At 54.0% G+C, this 16,765-nt stretch overlaps 3 protein-coding genes across 3 annotated transcripts; 1 reads left to right on the top strand and 2 right to left on the bottom strand.

Moving 5' to 3' along the window:
* Nucleotides 1-5,188: 5,188 nt before the first annotated feature.
* Nucleotides 5,189-9,856, top strand: M406DRAFT_286207 (uncharacterized protein). Its single transcript, XM_040918662.1, has 3 exons — nucleotides 5,189-5,985; nucleotides 6,055-8,653; nucleotides 8,750-9,856. The coding sequence occupies exons 1-3, from the start codon at nucleotides 5,729-5,731 to the stop codon at nucleotides 8,927-8,929; spliced, it is 3,036 nt and encodes a 1,011-aa protein (XP_040782255.1). The 5' UTR covers nucleotides 5,189-5,728; the 3' UTR covers nucleotides 8,930-9,856.
* A 13-nt stretch (nucleotides 9,857-9,869) lies between these two features.
* Nucleotides 9,870-11,927, bottom strand: M406DRAFT_272712 (HET-domain-containing protein; the record flags this gene model as incomplete). The annotated part of the gene is made up of 4 exons (XM_040918157.1): nucleotides 11,636-11,927; nucleotides 11,369-11,529; nucleotides 10,828-11,264; nucleotides 9,870-10,728 (listed from the first exon to the last, which is right to left on the bottom strand). Coding segments are annotated over exons 1-4 (1,479 nt in total), but the record flags the coding sequence as incomplete, so codon positions are not given.
* Nucleotides 11,928-13,608: 1,681 nt separating this feature from the next.
* On the bottom strand, nucleotides 13,609-14,551 carry M406DRAFT_354766 (uncharacterized protein). Its single transcript, XM_040922993.1, has 3 exons — nucleotides 14,467-14,551; nucleotides 13,967-14,288; nucleotides 13,609-13,847 (listed from the first exon to the last, which is right to left on the bottom strand). Exons 1-3 carry the CDS (start codon nucleotides 14,483-14,485, stop codon nucleotides 13,820-13,822), a joined length of 369 nt encoding a protein of 122 aa, XP_040782253.1. The 5' UTR covers nucleotides 14,486-14,551; the 3' UTR covers nucleotides 13,609-13,819.
* Between the last annotated feature and the right edge of the window lie 2,214 nt (nucleotides 14,552-16,765).

Here is a 16,765-nt window from a genome sequence, read left to right as displayed (position 1 = left end):
CAACTAAATGGACGGTGCATGCTTTGGTGTGTCTCGCCTCTTGGGGGGGGGGGGGGTGCAGATCACATCTTAAGTACATACATATGCATACATACATACCTCGATCCAATGGGACTTTTGAGCCAGGGAAATTAAACATCGGTGGCGGGAGAGGAGAAAGGAAGCAGGGTCGACATGTACCCACCGCGGGAGTCATTGTACTCTTCGTCTGGCCTCTCTGCTGTTGCTAGAGGTCGGCTGACTGGTTCAAGAAGATATAAGGGCGCACGACCGTCCAGCAAAGTGGCGTCTTCAAGAGCAAGTTGTCAGGTAGATGTCTATTCATATATGTCTGACTGGGGCGGGATAGATGGGTCATGGTAGGATCCTAGGTGTGAGACATGCAGACACGGTGGAGACGGTAACATCTCAGCTTGATAATGGTATATGCCTGGAAGAAACAAAAGAGAGAACAGCAGAGGAGGGTTGTCGATATCCTCGAAAAAAAACCAAAACCATGATGTTCGATCCAAAGCGTCAGTTACTTGCTTGATTGAGCACTGACTAACCCTGATTTCCTTGTCTCTTTGCATTCTTCGCGTCAGTCTACTGCTATAAACGCATTGTATGTGCTATGCAGTTACAGATATCTTGATTCTTATATCCTTGGAATCAACACGGGATCTGTCAGTCCTTACTTCCAGGACAATTCCGTCTACGAGGCCCTGATTCACACTTTGCAGGCGCAATCGATTGGTCCTGAGCCCATCTCATCCTTCAAGATGCAAGCACACTCAACCACCCCAGAAAAGCACACAAAGATGAGAATAGGACCACGGTATCCCAACCCCAGGAAGAGGAAGAAATACATACTATACGCCATGTAGATACAAGTGCCGGCGGGGATGTTTTCCGATCCTCGGCTCCAACGCGATCGACGGGTTGGGCGGCCGGGAATCCTAAACCTCCGTTACATGTGATTGCTATTGCTGTGGTGGGCCTCTCCCTCTCGCTGGCCAAGCAAGTGAGAGGAAACCCGGAGGCGGCAGGGCCCTTACCCCGCGGAAAAGGCTTACGCTCAAGGAAGACTCATATAATATAAAATTGATAAGGGCGACACCGGAGGTCTTGATCGCCATGGTGCATATGGGGGATTATCGTCACGAGATGACGACGCAGCCAGCTTGGCTAAGACCAATCACTTCACACCAGGGGTAGTAGAGAAGGGGGGGAGGGCACCGTTGCCTAGTGGAAAGATGGCACGGCTGGTTTTACATAGATGAGGGCGCCTATCAGACATGTCTAAAGACAGACAATATGAAAAATAACTTTTGCGCGTGATGATTCGGTTTTTGGGGGAGGGGCTTGGCATTGGTCGGTGTGGAGGGGAGGGGAGCCGATTGGGAAAGAAACACGACAAGAACCAGTAGATATTTGCATGAGAGGGTTCCCTTCAGGAAGGTGGATGAGAGAGAGAAGGGAGAAGGAGAGAAAGAGAGGCAGAGAGAGGCAGAGAAAAGTATTTGCCGCGCCTGTCAGATTGCTGCAATCGAAGGGGGAATGCATTAGGGCGGGCACCAGTACCGAGGAGAGAATGGTACTGGGGTGCAGGGCTTACTACCATAGTACCTACAGAAAACCATATATTGCGACGCTACTGACGGGAGGTAGGGTTGATTTCCCACGCGCCGAGGGCGGCTGTTGAGCAATGCTGGGATGATTTGGAGCAGTCGAGCGAGTGCTGCTCGAAAAATTGGGTTTGAGGAGGGTCAGAAAAGGGAAAATGAGAGACGTCACCGCCCACATTGGTCGATTTGCATCAGGGCACATGTTGGCCATCATCTAGGGGGAGGGGGCGCCTGGTACCATAGTATACTGTACAAACTTGGTGGCGGTGTGAGATTTCGTTTTCGCCTAAGCAATTGAGTATACACATTGGCGCCTGGTTGAAGCCTTGTTTTTCTGGTCTCTGGTCCGACGGTTGGGGGACAACGATCAAAAGCCAACCAACCGTTGTACTCAAGGCCCGGGGGGTGAGTGTGGCAGGGAGGATGACACTAAGATGGCGAACAAGGCCACGCCAAGGTAAGTCTAATGGGAAAGCTTGTTGTGTGTGTGTGTGTGTGTGTGTGTGTGTGCATGCGTGCGTGTGCCAGAGAGACGTGCATTGACCCATGGGGACGATAACTCTTGATGACTTTTACGGCACGTACCAATGGTAGTACCGCTTCTTTTCGACACCGTACTATGCACATCCCGTTTTCGGCCATCCCACCACCACACCACTGTACCAAATTCATCCACAGTTTTTGGGCCCGGTCAAGTGCCGAGCACCAAGAGATCGTCCCTGCAGCGCCCACTGATGGCAAAGTGTATGATTTGCTGGGCATGTCACAATTTGTGGGGATTTTGTGAGAATGGGGAGTTCATGGGCTTGGGCCCTTTTCTTTTCCTTTTTTTTTTTTTTTGGCCCCGGCGGACATTCGTCGGGAATATTTGAACCTTTTTTTATTGATTCTATTTATTTATCAACCTAGTCTAATTAAAGGTATATATACTATGACAGGAGGGGCATGTGTATTCGATGGAGATGCAGCGGGGTCGTGAGAATTCTGCAGATCTTGGAACGCAGGATTGTATGAGACTACAGAGATAAAGAACCAGATGTCTCTCGGCATCACCCATGGCTTGAATATGCACATTGACAATGATAATACAGGAGAGACCTTTCCCCGTTCATTGATTACAACATAGTATAGTAACGTCAGCACCCAGCAATCACTTGTCAACATCAGCCAAGCGTAAGACGGCATGGGAATGATCGTCACTGGTCTAGACCATGTGTGTTTGTGTGATATGGCCCAGTTAGGTTACAGCTTGAGGCCGGGACGACTGGGGGTGGGAAGAAACTTGGAAGAAGCCATTGATCCGCGACTGGTCGGCCTCCGGAGCGTTGCAGTCGATATCGTCTCTCCTCTAGCGCCAGAACATTCATGTACCATAGTAATATTATTCCATGGTGACATGTGAGCTCTTCTCTGTCTTTCATTTTCGTCTTTTGTTTCCAGCATCAATCCATCAGGTTTGTCCAGTCTTATCCGCTGATAGAGGAATCTTAGTGCTGTAAATATCAACCCCCCTCCACGGCCCCCCCCCCCTCACCTGCCACACCCGTCCATCCATCTTTCAATCAAGGTTGGCACAGGACCACAAAACGTTACGCCAAAGTACCCCTGCCGAAAACCTGGGGAATCTGGTTAGTGATCATCCTATCTGCAGGAAGTAGTGTACTATAGTATGTACATACATACATACGCAGCAGCAGCAGCAGCAGTACAGCCTGGCTGGCGCTTCATGGGCTAAATTGTCCGCGGCAATCAACCAAGAATAAACCCTCTCTCTTCACCTGGGAACTTCTACCTTCTCGCTCATTGCGCCCCCAACACGGTTCACACACAAAGTAAACACGAATGCTACACATGTAGCGAGACCCTGGAAAAGCTGAGGCTCAACGGCAACCCACGACGTAGTGGTGTGTGCACGAGGAGGTGTGTCTAACTATGTGAGTACAGAGGGATGCAGGCAACTATTGGCAGTTCATTGGACACTATCTTGCTGCAATGAATACTGATAGACAGTGGTGAGTACCATATGGGGCAAGACGCGACCGCAAAGGTCTGAGTGTGCTTTTAAGGATGAGTGAGCACCCCGTCCCATCCATTAGACATGCTCTCCTCCCGTCCCCGCTCTCCAACACTCCAGCCAGTACGACCGGCTGGATCCGAGGTGTTTACTCTGGTGGCTGGCTTGAATGCCAAGTCAAAATCCATGGATGATGACACCAGGCGACCGCTTGTGCCTTGAATACACTCAGGCATCGACGATTACAAGTGGTCACATGCAATCACCAAAGCAACAGCAACAGCAACCACAGGAAAGAAGGGAAAAAGGTGGATGAGGAGCTAAACTAATGTCCCAAAAAAAAAAAAAAAAAAGAAGTCATAATACCCAAGCAGAAAAGATATAAACAAAGAACAATAGAAAGGAAAAGTGAAGAAAAAAAAGTCTGCAATGAAGGGGGGAAAATCCTTTCAAGTCTAGTCGTGTTAGCTGTGACGTTATTATGCAATCTTTGAACCACTGCCGACGTTGCCCAAAAGCTTGTGAGTGCATGTCTGAATATCGAGTCATGGCTATGGAGTCCCAGTCCAGCACAGGGCGGGCGGCCATCAAGGCATTGAATGCCGTTACCAGCGTTCCCGTGCGGCGCTCGCCCAGCTGTCATGGATGGCCGTTTCCAGGGCCATGTTAGCAAGGGACGAGGGGGACAGTGCGAGATGACTGACCCACTGAAGAGGAAGCGCCAGAGCGCACGGAATTAGCAGCATACCCTCCCCTATAATTCACATGGCCGTTTAAGCTACTTCACAGGTACATGGTACAGCGCTATTATTATAGTATGATTATGGTACTAATCCACCTTGTCAGCAGGACAACGACGACAAAGCAGTCCCGAGGGGAAAATTAGATTTTCACTGACAAAAAACAGAAGGAAAAGCAATCATCTTTGACCACCTGTCTCATTTTATCATCCAATGCTGAAATAAATATCATACATAGTAGGTATCAATAAATAGACTAAATAGAGTAGTGTTATCGTGATGAAGCGATCGTCATAAAAAGCTTTGTTGGTAGATCCTTGAGGAGGAGGCATTCGCCCTAAGAAACCGACTGACTCTGGGAGAGTAGAGAGAGTGGCGGGTCTCCCCTTCTGAATCTTCAGGCCCCCACCCCGCCTAGAGGACCATTGAGCCCCACCACGGCCGCCTGAAAGAGGACTGCCGACCTGACACTGTACGAAGCGTGTACCTGCGTATCCCCTAATCCAACCCCAGGCTCCTCGTCACGCCTGCCCATAGTTCATGTGCCATTCATGCTTACTCTAACGTTTCGTCCTCTGGTTTTTTCAACCACCGAACTTAGTCCTAAGCACTGAACCACCAAAGGCTCAGGGCGGTACCTGCAACCAAAAGGCACATACGCCCCAATCCTCCCTCCCAAAATCTCACAACGCTTTTCTCGAGGGGAGGGCACGCCCTTTGCAGCTTGCACTGCTTTCTTTCCCTCCATCACGTCTTACGCATCTCACCTCACCTCTTCTTCCTTTACCCCTGATTCCCGATTTTCCCTTCTACTACGACTGCAGCGACACGCAATCGATACTGCTTTCAGTTCAGCAATCAACCTTAATCTTTGTCGCCTTTTTTCTTCTTCTTCTTGTCTCTCCTTTTACCTGTCGATCAACAATAACCAACACCGACAACCAGCGAGCACAAATATACAAGCACACCCCCACCCACACATCCACAAGGAATACAAGCAGACACGCACGAAACTCGAGTGGACCGGCTGGTGACGGGACCGACCCCCCCAAAAAAGAAACGAAGACGAAGCAGGCAGATCGCATGTCTAAGCTCGCACCATCCCGCTCACCCTCTTTTGTGCCAACCCGAGTCGGCCTTGAGCTGAGCGAGGTGGGAAAGCACATTCCTCCTGCTGCCGCGAAGCAAGTCTAGCCCATACTTTTCCCTTCCCTGGAAGCCACCGCTGCTGGTGGTGGGAAGACGACGAGAAGAAGGAGGGGATACAGGACGAAGGACCAGGCTCCTTGTTCGATCTTGCCTCTTGCTGGCCTCGGGACTCTTGTGTTCTGGGCTCCAGCAGAAGAAGGGCGAGGGCAGGACGTCGTATGCCTCGTGCCTCCTCGGCCAAGCGACAGCAGGGAGCGGCCAACAATCGCGATCAGAGACACGAGAATGGACTGGTAGGTCCGGGAAAGCGCATCATCAACAAGAAAAAGAGCAGGAACGAGATCCGTCTCGATGGCCCCCCAAGGCACAACCTCCACTCCAACTCTGCTTCTCAGCCTCAGCCTCACACCGCTGCCCACCAGTCTCTGTCTTCTCTCGACAGCGCCGCTCCCCCGCCGCCTCCTTCCCCCTTGCCGTCGATCCCTAGTGCTCATGCAAACGGAAATGGGAATGTCAACGGTTACGCAAAGCATCACAACCACAGTACCGACGACATCATGTCCGCCGACAGCCTCAGGCGCCCCTCTCTAGCTGCCTATTCTGAGACCTCTTCCTCCGATTCCTTTTCCATCTCCGCCATCCCATCCTCCACCACCACCACCACCTCCTCCTCCGCAGCGGCCGAGGACGCCCACCGCCGTATCGATGTCAACGCCGCCAAGAACACCAATGTCCATCGTGACACGGGCCCGATCGACCTGGCCTTCAGCGTCCTCCGGTCCTGCCCCCTGCATGACACCATCGCTATCCTCATCATCCTCATGCAGCTGTCCCCCTTCGCCCTCTCCAGCATCTACACCCTCTTTACCCTGCTGACCTTTGTCCCGCCGCCCACCACAAACTCTGGCCTGAGCGTCACCGAGATCTTTGATGGCTTCGGCGCCCCGAACCTGTGGACCCTTGTTGGGCTTGACCTGTTCTTCCTGATCGTCTTTGCGTTCATGCCACTACAGGACCTCATACTGGAGTTCGCGCAGGTGGTGGTCGCCATGACCCTGGGGGGCGGGGCGAGCTCGAGAGGAGGGACCACACACAAGATATTCTTATGCGTCGGTGTGATCTTATTCAATCATTTTGGTCAACACCAGGCCCTCAGCAGGTATTCGTCCAATTTCAGGACGCTGCTGGGGACGTCATGGAGCACGCCCGACAGCGACGACCCCCTGGAGCCTGCAGCACCCAGTTCGTACGGGAGAAAGGTGCCAAGGGGTCTGTTTCGGAGCATTTTGGCTATTCACATACTCGTTCAAGGACTCGTTCGCTACGTGAGGGACTGGTATCTGCGGCGGGAGAAGCGCGATCTGCTGTCCCAGAGTCAGTCCGACCCAGAAGCTGCCAAAACACCCATTCTTGTGGTGGAACAGGCTGCCGCCGAGGGCGGGCTGACACCAGCAGAGATGGATCCGAATAGGCAGGCGGCGAGCTCAGCGGCGTCCACAAAGAAACGGAGGAAACAGAGTCATCAAGTACGCATTCGACAGCCTCTCTGGGCAGCTTTGGCGAGCACCAAGATCGTCATGGTCAAGGAATACGAGTTGTCACAAGCGACGCAGGAGTCTGCCGGCTCTAACGCAACCGACATTCACAACCTGGGCAACGCACCCTTCTACACGCAGTCTGGACAGATTTGGATCTGCTATGTTGGCTGTGACGAGTTTTGCTTCAACACCAGTCACTTCCCCGATCTGCCTCCCCCCGAAGACAGCGAGGACGATGTCAGTGGAAAGGGCCCGTCTTATATCGACAAGACCAAGCCTTTTTATGTCAGGGTGAATCATGCTATCTGGCAGCCGACACGCATCCTCCCGGTGGACAGCGGAGAGGAGGACGGATCAGCGGGTACGAGGTGGACAGGCGACATCTACGGGCTGACACCCATGTCTAACTACGAATGCGAGTTCGTGAGCACACGTACGGACGAGGTGATCTTCTCGACTAGTATTAGGACCATACCAGCTAAGACCAAGGACGCCGACGTGGCCAAGGTTGCTGGAGCGCCACGCTCGCAGTATCGACACGAGTCTCCCGCCACTACCCTGAGGACCTCGATTGCCGGCCTGGAGGCCAAGCTGAGCGACGAGAAGGCCAAGCTCAAGTCTTCCCGGAAGGAGAACAACCGGAAGACGAATGCGGTCAAGAAGGACATTGACAGGTTGACCTCGCAGGTACAGTCAGCCGGCGGTTCGGATGACAGGCTGAGGCAGAAGGTGGCGCAGAACACGACGCAGCAGAAGCAGGCAGAGCAGGCTATGGAGGAGCTCCAGGGACTGCTCAAGGAGCTGCAGACGATCCCGGAGGAGGTGCTGGCCGGATATCGGGAGAAGCAGGGCCAGTACAACTCGGAGAAGGGCCAGTTCGACCAGGCTCGTACAGCTTTCAAGCGCTTCAAGTCGTCCATGGAACACGAGACCAAGTCTCTGGACGATGAGCAGACAAGCCTGGGTGCCAAGCGGAACAAGATCGCTGCTCGCCTCACCAAGGTCGACGGCGAACATGCACGGATCACAGACGCCAATGCCCGGGGTCTCGACGAGGCCGAGCGCCGTCGACAGGACACGACCAGCTTCGAGGGAGAAGTGGCCCGCAGAGAAAAGGATTTTGCCCAGCGACTGGCGCTTGCGCTCGCCCGCAACCAGGAGAAGCAGCAGGAGGCGGGCAACCTGTCCGCCATGCTTGACAGTGTTCTCAAGACCTTCAAGCAGCCCGACTATCCAGCTTACTACGAGCGTCAGGATCCTGCGGTCTTCAATAATAATGCTGCTGCTGCTGCTGCAGCGCAGTGGCCGCAGTATGCGCAGAATCCTCTCTGGTCCCCATCGCCTGCAGCCGCTCTTCCCGCAGCGACACTCGCTGGGAATACGACTGTCAACCCACTGTACGCGCAGCCCCCCTACCAGCAGTATCAAGGTCCTCCCGGTGGCATGCCGATGCGTCACAAGTCTAGAGGGCGCTCTTCATCGATGCTGAGCGACGTCTCTGGGTTCACTCAGTCGACAAATGAGGATGACGAGGGCGGAAATAACAGTGGCGCCTCCAAGAACACCAGTACTTGGAACTTGAATGGGGCCAACATCACGGGCAACGTGTCGGGCGGCAGCTCCATCAACGTCAACGCTCCACCATTTCTGCCTCCGCAGTCGCACTCTGGCAACCCGAGCCCTTTCGCGCAGTATTCCAAGCCCACCGGCGGAATGCGGAGTCCTCCTGGATTCCCGCCCTTTTCGTCAGGCGCTGGAGTCTTGCGCAAGGGTTCTGGCTGTGGTTCTGGGTTCGCGTCCGGCTCTGGTTCTGGCGGTAGTATGCACAGCGGAAGCGGAAGCAGCCAGGGTAGCAACAAGGATCCCTCGAGTCCGGTGTAAAAACCGGGGCTCGCTGTAGTTTCTCTTTTGATTCTGTACCTGGGGTCTGTTGGTGGTTGTTTTTGTGCCCGCATCTCTGCTGCAAGCCTGCTGCCAGATGTCAGATCGTCATCCTCCTCGTTCTCGTCGACAGAGCGGGTATCATGCGCGCTGCTTGTCGGCTCAAGGGTTGGGAGAAGGTCTGTGGCATCTGTTCCAGGTCATGTCACCACTGGTTTACGTCTGGTCTATCTGTCTATCTGTCTGTCAACAGTCTTTCATGTCTATCCATAGGTAGTAGATTGGATTAGCTAGCGTGTCAAGGTGTGTATATAGCGAGACTTGTGCCGGGTTTTTTCTGTCGAATGCAAACGAGAAAAGTTCTCTTATATCCATCTTGCACCACGGTTGTCCAAGTTCCTTTTTGCTTCGGATTTGCTTGACCTGACCACAGCTTGAACCACGCACAGTGACGCCTTTGAAAAAGTGCCTTTGACTGTGCTCAGCTACAACTAACTTTCCAAACCCGTTGATGACACACTGTCATCTTTGATACAAACCCAGTCATAGAGGCCACCGGTACTGACCTAAAACTCTAGACGATCTCAAACTTCTCTGGTTCCAGGGAACTGAATAGACCCTGAAGATACTCGTCGACCTGTGCTCCCTTTTTGGGCATGCCATGTGGGTTCTTGGTGCGGTGCGTGGTGAAGACCCCAAGGCGTGAGTACCGCTTGACAACAGGGGCAGCACTACCACCATCAGCAGCTGCTGCTGCAGGAGTACAAGGTGGATCGAGCCCGCGAAGGACGAGCCCCAGCGGGCCGTTCAGCTCGTTGGCGCCGGATGTCTCGTTGATAGTGCCGAGGAGCAGAAGATGGACAGGAAACCACGAGGCGTCGTCCCCGTCCAAGTTCTGGGTTTGTTGCGCGCCAGGCAGCACCACGTTGCCGTCGGGCCTGTCGCTCTCGAGAGCGTCAGGAAACATCTGCAGCATGGGGATCTGCTCGACGCCGTGTCCGTCTGTGCAAGACGATCCCTCTCGTGTTGCCGGCAACAACGACACCCTGTGCAGGGAATGGCGCGGCTCAGCCTGTCGCCACGACCACAAAGCACGAAGCATCTTCCCCGACCCCGTGACGCGGCCCTCATGAACCGCACCGCACGGCGCCTCCTCGTCGACGAGCCTGACGTTCACCTCGAGACCCATGGCGGCCTCGTCCCCCAGGTCCATTTCGAACCGCGCAAGGATGAACTCGACGGGGCCGTTGACGCCGGCCCACGACCAGGACGGGCCCTGGTACGCACCGGGCCGCGCCCTGCGTGCCCGCACGTCGATGCGCCAGAGCAGCCACCGCTGCAGCGTGCGCGTCCAGTGGCCGGCCTTGTAGGCGCCGCCGTCGCTCGCCGCACGCATCATGTCGGCGATGCCCGAGATGGCCAGGATGCGGTCCCGAGGGTCCGTCAGGTGCCGCCGCGAGTACTTCTCCACCAGCTGGTAGAACTCGTGCTCGCCCCTGCTGAGGCCAAACAGCCAGCGGTCGCGGCCGTGGCTTTGTTGCTGCTGGTGGCCGGGGTACTGCTGCTGGAGCCGCTGGATGCTGAACTGCGCGCGGAGCTGGGGCTCGTGGCCCGAGGCCTTCCAGCCGTCGGTGGGCTTGTCGGCGCCGAACTGCGTGGCGCAGCACCAGTTTACGTTGTTGGTGGCGAACTCGAGCACGCGCGACGAGAGGAAGGCTTCCTGGAGACACCAGCCGCGGTAGTCGGTGGGCTCTGGCCGGTCTGCCGTCTGGGCGTTGGCTGTGTACACGGGGCCGATTCTGGCGCCGTCTGTCGTGGCGAAGTCCTTGGGGAAGCGGAAGGGGAGCTTGACGGCCAGTTCTTGTTGTTGTTGTTCCGGTGCGGCAGTGGTGGAAGACGAGGGGGAGGAGGAGGAAGAAGAAGAAGAAGAAGAAGAAGAAGAAGAGGAAGAAGAAGAAGAAGAAGGGTGTGGATGGAGGAAACCGTCCACAGCCCTCTCGGCCCGCGCTGCCACGATGGTGATGGCAGCGTTGTGGTAAATCTGGGGCATGAGGGCGATCTGCCGCTGCTTGTCGAGGTTGTCGTCCTGGACGATGCACAAGCTGTCGACCCACAGGAAGCGGTACCCTAGGCTGAGGGTGACCACGATCGCGTCCTGGATGGAGGCCGGCAGGGTGTCCCACAGCAGGCCTACTTGCTCCGAGGCCAGCCTGCTGCGTGTTGTCTTGTGAGGCTGGTCGCCGCCCCAGCAGTAGCTGAGGGCGAGATAGGGCGCTGGGGCTGTTGGGGATGGGAAGCGGATGGCTGCTTGGTAGCCAGCGGTGGTCCTCGTACACTGGGACATCATCGTTTCACCAGGCTGCGGTCAGCTTGGAGTACCTCGGGCATTACATGACCAGTTTCGTTGGCAGGAACAGCAAAGCGTCTCCCTCTACTTACTTCTAGTATCATTCTGGGCATGAATGATGGGCTTGGTTTAGGGCATTTCTCATGGTGCTCAAAGCATTGTTCTGCCCAGCTTCGTGAGAGAGCAAGCGTCTCGTCCGATCCTGGAGATGGATTGATAGGTCGGCAGGTGACAAACTTGTCAGAGCCACTCCCTTGAGAAACGTTGATTTATTAGCAGTGATTCAGATTCATTCAGCCATGTCTCCGTATAAATCCTGCCCGGGGTCCTTGTCACGTCAAAGAAATAACAATCCTCACCGACGGCGGCAAACAATGACATGTAGCCAGATCGTATGCCTGTGAAGTACCCGCCAACATCAACAGACACCCCGGGGTACCACAGGCCGACATAGATCTCCTCCAGATCCCCTCCGCCGATGAGGAGGATGTCAGCGCTGCGAGTCTGCAGCTCCTCCCACCGGTCTCGACGCGCATATGAGTTGGAGGCTGACCATGTTCCGCACAGCCACCTGGCCAGCGAACAAACGGATTGCGCGGCGAGCAAGGTGGCCAGGTTGGGCTCGAAGAAGAAGGTTCCCCGTGGGGCTTTCAGGTCTGTTGACGAGGGGTGGTGGGTATTTTCGAAATCTATGACCATGCCCTGGCAGAATTGACAATGGTGATACTCGGATAGATATGCCAGCGGGGCCATTTTTTCCCCTTTGTCCCAGCCGTTTTGACTATTGATACTGAGTGCACGAGAGTTCCTTCATAGAGTCTGTGGTGATGAGTGAGTAGCTAAGTAGGTAAAGCAATATGCAGTTGACAAAGGATTATTGTTATCAAGAAATGAAGCATACCGTTATATATGAATACCTGTCACTGTCACTGTCAAATGGAGGCTTGGTTGCCGTTTTACTTGGATGGATAAGTAGCAACTAAGGTATACAAAAGTCAATAGTGTCTACGAAAAGCCAGGCTCTACTATCCCATGATGCCAGTATATTAGATAAGCGCTTATAAACATTTTTTCCGATGAGGGGTCAAGAGGCGCAGCCGGACTCAGCGCGGATGTTTGAACCGCTTGATATTGCTGCATCCTGCTCGTCATAAAAGACCAAACCCGCATTGTCTGTCGGCCCTGGGGAACAACCTGTATGTGTCGTCCCTGGCTTGGAAGATCTGCTGGGTGATACACTGATATCCATCCATAAGCTGTGGGAAGCACTCTCTCAGAATAATATTGCAGCAGTATTCACAATGTGTAATCAACAACTGAAAGAATCCGTGGATGATCGTGTTTAACCACAACAGCGTTCACCAGGGAAACAGCCATAGCTAAGTGCTCAAGTAGGCAGTCAACGACAACAGCATAGAGGGTGTGATATGTAGGGCTGTCTCCCAGCTACATGTACATTTTGACCCTGACTGTCCTGATGTTCTAGAGCTATTGCTTGTCCTTGGTCATATCGACGTTAATTATGCAGGACCCATCTAAATTGTTTGACAGTAAAGACCGTCAAGACGAGTCAGATTCTCCCAGAGCAAACCCAGTATGTGACTCTTGCAGACTCATGAGCTCTCTAACTCATGAGCTCTCTAAACCACTGGAATCAAGATAACCCATAATTAGCACAAGCTGGCTTGTCTCCTAGAAGATAAAAACCCAAGCCAACGTATTGCCCACTCTCAACTTGACAATCGTGAATACATTATCATAATTATTCCTCGGTAAACCCCCCGTTAACATAGGATTTCTTTCATGCGTTTGGAAGAAAGCTTGCCGACTGGTCCTAACAATGTCTGCTGCAGCTGGAGATATGGCCGCCCTCTTCCTGGGAGGCTTTGGTACATGTCTGCTTATCCTAGCCGTGTGCTGTTTCTATGAGGTGATTAGTTTCAACGAGAGACCACAGCATTGTTACTTGTGTGGAGTGGACATTTGCAGTTACCTGTGGTGTGGTGGCCGGCCGAGACGGTTGGTGGTTGGAGAGCAGGTCTGAGCCAATGGGATAATATTGATCTAGGTCTATCTTCGTCTGATGAGAGCAAGAAGGTCGTAATTAGGAAATAGGAAATAGACCATTAATATATATAGTCAAGTCGTGTGGCATTTGATGGTACTGCCTTCTTATCATACCTTTATTCATGCTCAAATCATATATAACGGGACTGGTTTAAAGTGTCTGAAACTATAGGCAGAGCGTAACTCTCTCATGGAGTATTCATGACAAGAGGCCAGCATACGCACACAAGTCACAGCACAAGACATTCTTTCGAAACAAAGTAATATCAGGGGAAAGATCATTTCTTTTGGATTCTCTCTACCTGCTTTTGATGTGCTCCGCGCTAGCTATCGAGGTTCCGCCATATCTCAGGAACGATTTTCCTTCCAAGTACTTGCGTCCGCATCATCAGCGCCACTGCGATGGGCGTGTGGGAAGATGTTCTCTCTTTGTTCCACTCATCGGCTTACATCGGCGCAGCGATCGAGTGGATCGCTTAGTAGTTGAACTGAGAGTCGTGGTCACTGTGTAAAGGGGAAACACCACCTGGTCAGCATGACTGATATTGCAATAACCACAAAGAAGTTGCGATGATTCACAACTCAGTGGTAAAAGGGGACGAGGCTTGGGGTTTTAAACTTACGGGTGCCACTCGTCCTTGTCAGCGTACTGAGAGTCGTACAGCTTCTCGGCGTGACGCTTGGCCTCCCACTTGGCCTTCTCGGTGTCGACAAAGTCGGCACCCTTGGTCTGGATGAGGCGCTCGGCCTCACCGGCAGCAAGACCGGCGAGGATCTCCTTGGCAACACCGTGGGAGACGGGCTTGCCCTCAGAACGCTGCTTGTTCTCGTAGGCGCGCATGGCAGCGAAGCCAGCGGCGGCACCCAGAGACTCGTTCAGGAGGGAGGCCTCGTGCTTGGGGGGCTCACCGCTCTCCCAGGCATCGCTCTGCTCCTTGGCACTGCCTATTGCGGGTTGTCAGCACTGGGCTTCCTGTATCCAACCCTCACCAACTGAGGAGGTTGTAACATGTTCTTGTGCGTGGGTGGGTGCGTGGGTGGGTGGGAGAAGGGGGCAAGGAGGAGAGGAGAGGGGTGGATGAGGCGTCGATAGAGGATGAAGAGGGCTGGGAGGGAAGCGTACCGAAGTCGAAGAAACCCATTTTGAATGATAGTTTGGATGAAGAAGTAGAAGATTTGGTAGCAGTTTTGTTGTTATGAGGGTGGATGAGAAGTCAAGAAAACGATACTGAGGGGTGAGGAGGGAGGGGGAAGGAGCTATATATAATCAAAAGTCCTCTCCGAGGAGGGACGACCCCTCTTCTCCTTTTTGCCCTTGTTTCTACTACCTAAGCTGCATCCCCACCACCTCTGACATGTGCGGCACCCTGTGTGTGTCTCCCTCTCTCCTTGGAGGGTGAGACGCTCGAGTGGAGGCCCTGGTTTGGGACCTGGTCGGTGTAAACACACGAAGCACTGCCCCTCTAGTTGCTACGCTGGGGATGGGCAATCATGCTTTAGCTTCATGCTCATGATGAAAGATCCAGGGATGACGCCGCAGTGGCCCCCAGCCAGTTGAAAGACGTAATGTGGGCTCCACTCTGAGCAACCCCTCGCGCCGTGCCAGAACCTATAACGAGGCACCTTGAGGGTCGGGGGCGTGGACGGACCCTCGGGTCCACTGGTCGTGGAGAGCTTGACCTACCACTCCTCCCACCCTCCCAAGTTTAACACACACATCATCGTCATCCCGCGTTCCTGCGGGAGTGGCTGCAATGGCCTGATGGTACAGAGCTGAAAGATCCAAGGGGGGAAGGGGGCCAATTGGGGCGGTTACAGAGTGTGCAAGCGTGCTTGACGCGGCCGTTGATCGTATGTGCATTGTCATTGTGTGCGTGTGTGAGTGGGATACAAGGAGAGCACGAAGCTCGCCTGGCTCGGTAGACGGTGACAGGACTGATCGCCCGGTGCCTGTTGTGCCCTCCTCCTGGGGCTGTGGATGGATCTAGATCTGCAGCCGTACGAGTTTCGAAGGGTCGTGGAACTCAGACCATGCCATCATAGGCCTCGCTCTGCGAACCCCTCCTACAACCGCGCCATCGGCCCCCCTCCCCCAAAACTCAATACTATGGTACTTTTGGGGGGGGGGGGGACCGACAATTGCCGCTGCTCTCGTATTCTGTCGAAGATGTGAACAGTTCAGGAAGTGGAGACCCAAACTTGTTTACTTTCTTTCTTCCTCTCCTCTCTTTCGCAACCCTGGCAGGACACTGTGGCAACAAGAAACACAACACAAAGGGGGGGGGGAGCTTGTTTCCTGAGCACTTTCCAAGGAAAGTTGACGTGAAGCTTGCTTTGGCCCGTGGAGGAGCCGAGCCACGCCATGGAGGGGTAGCTCTCCACCATGGTGGGCCCTTGGAACATGCTGGCTCTAGACCGCACTGCATCAAGCAAGGTGTATTGAATTATGGTATAGTCTAAATCCACTGGGGCTTATGACTGCTGCTGCAGCCAGCATGCAGTCCTAGCCTGGAGTGATGGACCAATTTGGCAACGCTGGCAACGCTGGCTGGCTGGCAGAAGCTCACAGGAGAGCTCGCCTTGCTGGCGTCTCCTGGGCCTGCCCATAGATAATACTTTGAAACATTGTGGCTGTCAAGATCAAATGAGAAGACCCGGGGAGGGAACCAAGACAGGCCAACCAGGACTGCCACGACCACAACCACGAACTTACCCGAACGGCACACATGATCCGTTAGCCATAGTCAATTTCCCGCCATGTTGTAGCTTGTTCGTATTAACCCGACAAAGTAGTAGCACCCGCGAGAATAATCTGGGGCAGGGACCAGGGAGCTTCAGTGAGTTGGTAGTCAGGCAATTGGCCGTCGTAGGCATGGATCCATATTCTGCTGCAGCAACAGACGTGGTTAGGTGCCTTTGGTGCTCTATGCACCATGCATAGAAAACAAGGTATGTGAATCAAGGAGACACAATCCTCAACGTGGACGAATGAGGCCTCTTAGGCTTTGCCACTTGGTCGCCGCGCCCCGGGTCGGTTGGCTCTCTGGCGTGCTTGCTCAGTTTGCGCCCGCATATGTGACGAGCTTCGTCGTGGGGAACTCATGTGGAGGGGGGTCGAATAGCGGTGACAAGCTTCATTTGAGCTTCCTGCGACCTCGTTGGACACCAGCAAGATTCCAGGGGGCGTGATTGATGTCACAGCCAGATTCAGCTCTCTGGTTCTCCTCTGGCCCCCTCCACATGAGGTGATGGATTGGGCGGCTGTTTCATGCGGGACGAAAACGCAACGTCGCGGGACCAAATCCCAGGTGCAACGCGACACTATGTCATCGTCATGCTCCTAAAGGGAGACAGAGTTGAGGAGGGGCGGGCGGCCGCTGCGCGCAGATGTGGGTGTCCAATCCGTGGCCCCAGATGGCCCT

This window comes from Cryphonectria parasitica, assembly GCF_011745365.1.
Source record: "Cryphonectria parasitica EP155 unplaced genomic scaffold M406scaffold_1, whole genome shotgun sequence".
Classification (NCBI taxonomy): Eukaryota; Fungi; Ascomycota; class Sordariomycetes; order Diaporthales; family Cryphonectriaceae; genus Cryphonectria; species Cryphonectria parasitica.
The sequence above is the reverse complement of the archived record's forward strand: the minus strand, read 5'-3'. Positions and strand labels throughout refer to the sequence as shown.